We start from the raw sequence: 6,982 nt of genomic DNA, 5'->3' as shown, positions 1-6,982 counted from the left end.
CCAAAAGAAACATTCAAATGTCAATTACCCTACAAGGAAGAGGAATGTTTGTCTATAACATCAACAATGAAACGAAAAAAGAAACACGTTTTTGTTAATTATGAGTACACTTCATATCTTTGTCTATAGTGTTGAAACAAGTTTTTGCTAATAAACATCAAATGCAACGCAGAAAACTATATATAGAAAAACATATAGACTGAGAAAACAATATAATATAATTAAACTTATATTATGCGCATACGCATACGCATAAGCATCCACATACGATCGTTTTTAAACCCTCGATTAATATAAACATACTACCATAACAAACAACAACATTCCAAAACATGCAACCATCTAAATACCTTTCTCCACATCTTCTCAACGTCTTTGTTTCTTTACACATCGAAGCTCAGGCTTCTTGTAAGATGATATTTGCATTAAATCTTCATCACTAATCCAAGAATCTTCCTTTCCTTCCTCCCATGTTCCCCATCTCCAATTTAGTTTAGGCCACCTCAGCATGCATGTCCGCATAAAATCTTTCGATACATTAGAAGAAACATTACGGTGGATAAGTAAAGAGACATCTACCAAGTTATAGCATTGATCCAGTACATAAGCAACCGAATATAAAGTCGATGAAAGGTCAACTATCATCAGATACCCACAAAAAGTTTTCAATCCTTCCATCCCAATCCCAAATATGCTAGCCCTCGTCTGAAATGCCGACCATGCCCTTGACCGAAAACATAAAGAAGTCATGTTGGGGAAAATATTGATCAAATTCTGTAGGGTAAATTTGAATATTCCAAAAGGCCCTCTAATCAAACCTAGTGAATCCAAAGTTAGATGATCTAGGGTATCTGTATATCGAAGCTGAGCAAGTAAGGGGTAAATGAGTGAAGCCTCAATCCAAGCTGTTTTTATACTCCCATACCTTCTGAGTAAAAGTGGGTCCGCATGAGGAATGGAAAGATGGAAGTGAGTTAACAATGGAGCTTCAACACGAATTGCAGCACGCTTTTTACACTCGATTCTGAGTGTGATAAGGTTGGGTGCGATAACATTTATAAATGGTGGAGCATCAGTTATAGTCCAGTGACATGTTTTTAGGTGGAGAAGATGGATTTTGGGTAGTTTAAATCCTCTAACATCTATCAAGTTAAAAACTTGAAGATTAGGGAAGGACTTATTCAACTGGGTTAATTCCTTGTCATTTAATCGCATGGATTCGAGTGTTAAACTTGTTACCATTAACATCTGATTCAGATTGTCCACAGAAAGCCATGCATTCTTCACCTCTAATTCAACAAGATTGTGACCTGAATCAAGGAAAACAAACAGGAACATTAAGAATACCCAATGAGGAACAACTTCAAAGTATGCCATATCATGTATTATGAAAAATGATGATCATTAATAACCTTTTTCAAGGATAATTTGGTCCCGATAAAAGATTAAACTAAATACAAATCATAAAGATTCTAAAAAACAGTTGATTACATTATTGGAATTGATAGCTTATTAGAAGAATATGGTAGAAATGAAAGAATAAGAGTTATAAATAACCATTGTTTATGAGGTACCGAGGGAATCTTTATCCTTACACTTGATGCAAACTCAAATGCTTACAGTAAACAAAAGAACAGCAATTGACACTAACTTTATCCATTTCTTGAAAGATCGTAATTACTTCAGCCAAAAATTCAAGATTAATCGACTACAGTTTACCAAAAAAGTAACGGTAGGTGATATTAAGAACCCTAAAAAGGTACAGAATTTCCGTTATTGCAGATCAGATCTGTGACGGATCTTATCATTTAAAAGGATGGACTTCGCAATATCGCAACAGCGTCACTATAGAATATGAAGAAAAAAAAATCCAGCATATAAAGAACTTACAGTAAGCAGACACCAGAAATAAAACATTCGATCGACGGTGAAATGACTGAGCCCAAAAATCAGAAATTGAAAGGGTTTTCAACGATCCGGAAACCCGAGGCAGCCACTCCATAATGAAATCCCAATCGGTGAGGTGCAGATCATTTGCCTTATCTTCAACGTCAACGTGCAACAGATCTCGGGGTTGGTTCTTGACGCCGATACGCACCGATTCAACAACTGTCAAGTTCGATAGAAGATTGAGGAAAATCGTCTTGAGAGGGGAAGTTATTTGGGAAGAACTTGAAGCATTTGAAACCCTAGATCTTGATTCGATGCAACCTGACAATGGCCATTGTAGATTTATAGAATGAAGACCTGGAGAGAGAGTATTGAAAGTCTTCCACGCAGCTCGGCAGCAAGCTACGGCCGCCGAGTCGTCGACTCGACTCAGTATTTCGAACACTAGAATTTCAGGAAGAGTCTCCATGCAAGCAGTGAAAGATGTACAAAGGGAAAATGGATTTGTTACATATTTATGCCTTTTCAATTTACGTTTACTTCTCAAGCTTTGAGTATTGTTCATTATTGCCCCTTAACTATTTACTATTTATAGAAAATCTTTTTAATTTAAATCATTTATCTGTAAAGATTGCTTAGCACTTCTAGACAAAATACAGTTCAAAAGTTAACAATCGAAGATATTATAATACTTTTTTGTTAAACAAGAGTGTTTTCTGTAAATAAATAAATAAATAAAATGTCATTTTTCTTTTCTTTTTATTTACAGTATTTTTTATCTATTTTTTAAACCTCATATATATAAGAAATCTTCGTATATAATATTTATTTTTTCATTTTCGACTCTTTAACACATTTTTTTCAACGACATTGTTACTAAGTTTGACCGCAAATGTTTTGAAGCGATTACCGACAAGTATTTCATTCAGAACAATATATATTTTTTTATAATATTCAGTTGATCGATATTCAAAACGGTTTAAGTGAGTTTTTATTTATTTATTTATTTATAATTTACTACCATGTTGGATACGTCAAACTAACATATTTGAAACCTAGAAGATTACATTGTCTAATTTAACTGAAATCCTGATTTTGTTGCAAATTGAATCATTCGACCGGCATGTTTCATGTGTTTTCATGTTTTTCATTTGCTGAATAGACAAAAAGTTGATGAGACTTCCGCGTATGTTCATAGTTGGAAAATAGTTGGGTTAAAGTAGGGGTGTCAAAAAGTCACACAACGTGATAAGAATACATGACACAAAACGAATGTGTCAACCATATCACTTCATTCAAATGTATCAATGTTGAAAGCTGACGATACAACCGTCCACCGAGCATCATCCGATCTACACTCTAGCAATAATAAGATCCACATCATGATGTGCTGCCAATTAATTGTTTTGCACTAAAGTAAGTATTGTTTTTAGAAGCATAGTATGTAATAATCAAATAATTATATTACTTACATCACATGACAACTATCCTTCATGACTATTTGCCTATAACCGTGTCCAAAACTCAAGCGAAGCAAAACCAATCAAATTGTTCTTTCACCAAGAAAGGGTTTTGTCTTTATATACACTATGTACGGTAGGCTCTACAAGATTGTCCAACGATGTTGGTTGTTGCCGAAGGTTTGTATCGATCGGATACACTTCAAGTATAAAGATGAAAGTAAAACTTAATCTAAGAAAATAAAGAACAAAAACTAAATAAAACAAAGAGTTCTCCAAATTGTTCTTTCACCAAGAAAGGGTTTTGTCTTCACCAAGAATACGGGTTGTCATAAAGACGATTAAAGCAAAGCCGAAGTCTCTACATAGGGTTTACCTTAATGTAGATTACATACTAATATATACATGTGAATCCCATGATTAAAGGGATTGTATCTTATATATAATAATAACTTATCTTCATTATAAAGATAACGAATCTGCTATCTATTTTATACTTATCTATATCATTACCTAATATACAAAAGATTATAATAGAATAAATATACTATGTACTTACGTTGATAAGCTTGATACGTTAGCGATGGTAGTAATGAATACTTTGACACTGACAATTGTATAGAGTGTTTGATTCATCATATCATAAGGTGTGTGACAACCCTACACTTTTACACTGTATAATCGATCCATATATCTATAATTCACTTGAATTTAGCATCTTTTAGCAGAATGTTGGGTCCGCACGAGTGCTTTAGGCTTAGTATATCATAGATTTGGGCCTTAAGAAGGGTTAGGAAGGGTGTTGTATCACAAAATCAAGCCAAACACGCCAAGAGAGGTGTGTGCGGCCAGCCAGCCGCACACCCAACCGCAAACCCCCCTCCAGCCTCACACCCGACCCTATATATAGTAGAGGACCCTTTTCTATTCACTTTTGGTTGTACCTTTTCTCTCTCTCTACTCTCTTTCTCTATAAAAGTCGTCCAAGAACACTTAGAAGGCCTCCCAAACGTGAAGAACTTCATCTTTTAGCTTCTTATCGAGGTAAAACACTTGAATCCAAGCTTAAAACTCATAGTGTTCTTCGTGTTCTTCACCCCTTGAAGGAGTGCGGCTGCACACCTTCATCAGGTGGCCACACACACTCAAAACATCCTCCAAAGTGAGGGTATGGCCTCTATTATCGATCTAAGACTTACTTTAACACCTGAAACCCCTCACAATCGACATTTTGGGCTCAAACCAGGAGTGTATGGCTGCACATACCCCCTGTACGGCCACACACTCCAGTGTGCAGCCTCACACACACAAGTCTGGCCGCATTCCCTAGCCGTACACTCACTTTTATGGCCAGACACCCACTCTAATACTCATATTTGGCCTTAAACTTGCATAGATCATTAAATATGGAACATGGGACACTTAGCCTTAGTGATTCAAAGCCCTTAGGGTGATTCCCCATCATGTTTAGTCATGAAACACCCTAACTCTAACTCATATATGTGTCACCATATGACTAATAGGGACCACTTGCGTTCAGAGCATCCGTTGACACTCAGCACTCATATCGACCGTGCACTCGAACCCTACGTTAAACTGTGAGTTCATACCCCTTAATTAACCTTTCAAACGTTTTTGAATGCTTATATGGGGGAATACAATTTGAATCCAACATGCTATAGTATCAACAACATGTGATTTATAGCTTGCAACTAAAGGGATTTTCTATATTTTTGAATTGCTTTGACAACAAAACTATTCTAAATGTTTATTTAACTCATTTCCCACGTGAAAATTTTTATAAAAACTATTTCCAAACTCTTTCAAACTTCCTTTGTTTTCCCAAACCATATCTACATCAATATATTTATATAAGTAAGACTTGAAGGACTTAGGACTGATAGCTCACCTTACTTCCTGTTCTTGTTTGATTGTGGACTTAGGGTACTTTGTTATCTGTCCGACTGTCGTTGATTTCTTAGTTATATATATCATATATACTTGTGTTGGATATAAAAGCCTTCATTTCAAGTTCAATACCTTTGTGTACCAAAAGCACACAACTAACACTTCTATTTAATTATAATAGGTATAGTTAAGGATTTCCACTCGTTACTATTATTACCATGATACTTACTATAGTTAGTACTGTTACGAGTTGACACATGATTAATACTATACAACGAGGGTACTAAATACTATATAAGAGAACACTCAATACATTATACCAAGAAGTACATTATACACTAATACAAGAGAATATACTAAAACAGAATGTGATATTCTACTTCTCGATACGACACTTCATTGTGTTAACACCGTGTAACCAGAGTCTCTTGGAGGGAGAGAGGGCATTATATGTATAGATCTATACGGGACAGACACTCCCACATCCTGACTGCTAGCTACACACGCGCCGACTAGGCCGAGGGATGACAAAATGTCACCATACTACATATAACCTGGAGGGTCATCAATTATTCGATCGTCAATCAGCATGGTTACGTACGAGTCCACATTCTAACCTTTATCTAACACATTATGAATTAAAGGCCAAATAGACTCCCTGAGGTGTATTGTACATTTAATACTACCTGGAGCCTGCATTTTATTACATTTAGTCGGCAATGATATTACTGGGGTAAAACATTATTTTCCCAATTACCTTACATGAATGAAGCCTAATGCTATATTTTCATATTAATAATTTCCTTGGGAAAACTTTTACATTTCTAAAGGATCAAACTTACAAATAACCGAGTCTGGGTAGAAGACCACTTATGCTGGAAAATATAGGATTTTCTAGAGATCATACTATTTTCAAAACTTTGATAACAGCTATTTTACTACATGATTGAAAACACTTTTTATACAAGCAAAGACACTAAATACTTATGAACTGACCAGCTTTATGTTGATACTCGTTTTCAAAATAACTTGTATTCTCACGTCAACAATAGGCAGGTACTGATGCAACTTTTGAGAAGATGGAGCTCTTACAAGACTCATCTTTTATTTTATTTATACTTTTGGTGTCTAACAAACTATATAGAACATGCTTGTATTACAATTATGATGATAATGCAACAGATGTTGTTGCTTGTTTTTACTATTATGCATTGTTATGATATTGTACATGACGTCCTCCACCCCAGAACGTATTCCGCCGTTCTCGGTTTTGTGGTGTGACAAGGTATGACCTTACAATATCCCCTTATCTAATTATGTCAAAACTAATCTTCTTTAGAGTCATCAAAAGAGCCATTGTAGGACTTGTCAGCTTCTTTCAAGATCTCAGGCTTAACCCATCTGAATTGATCAAGATTAAGTTCATCCGGTCTTCTACTAAGTTACAGAGATACTGGCACATGATATTGGATTGTCTGGGAGCACCTATTTTTCCTAAGGAGGACGGTCTTGATGGGACGAGCTGATAGTACAAGGTTCAGCTTATTGACTTTGTTGAGTAGCTACTGAATTGCCAACTTTACTTCTTGAGAATTAATACCCTTGTGTTTGTTAATACTTTCTTGAATTTTCATCTACTCTTTGTAGCCAAATTTGACTAGCTCATGTTCAAATACAACCTAAGTTTATTCATATTTAGTTTTCTTACTGGCCAAGTGAAGCTT

The 6,982-nt window shown here is 35.4% G+C and overlaps 1 protein-coding gene across 1 annotated transcript; it reads right to left on the bottom strand.

The window, feature by feature from the left end:
- Positions 1-200: 200 nt before the first annotated feature.
- LOC128127250 (F-box/LRR-repeat protein At4g29420-like) lies at positions 201-1,377 on the bottom strand. Its single transcript, XM_052765693.1, has one exon. The coding sequence runs from the start codon at positions 1,375-1,377 to the stop codon at positions 367-369; it is 1,011 nt and encodes a 336-aa protein (XP_052621653.1). The 3' UTR covers positions 201-366.
- Positions 1,378-6,982: the final 5,605 nt, after the last annotated feature.

Source organism: Lactuca sativa, chromosome 7 (assembly GCF_002870075.4).
Source record: "Lactuca sativa cultivar Salinas chromosome 7, Lsat_Salinas_v11, whole genome shotgun sequence".
Lineage (NCBI taxonomy): Eukaryota > Viridiplantae > Streptophyta > Magnoliopsida > Asterales > Asteraceae > Lactuca > Lactuca sativa.
The sequence above is the reverse complement of the archived record's forward strand: the minus strand, read 5'-3'. Positions and strand labels throughout refer to the sequence as shown.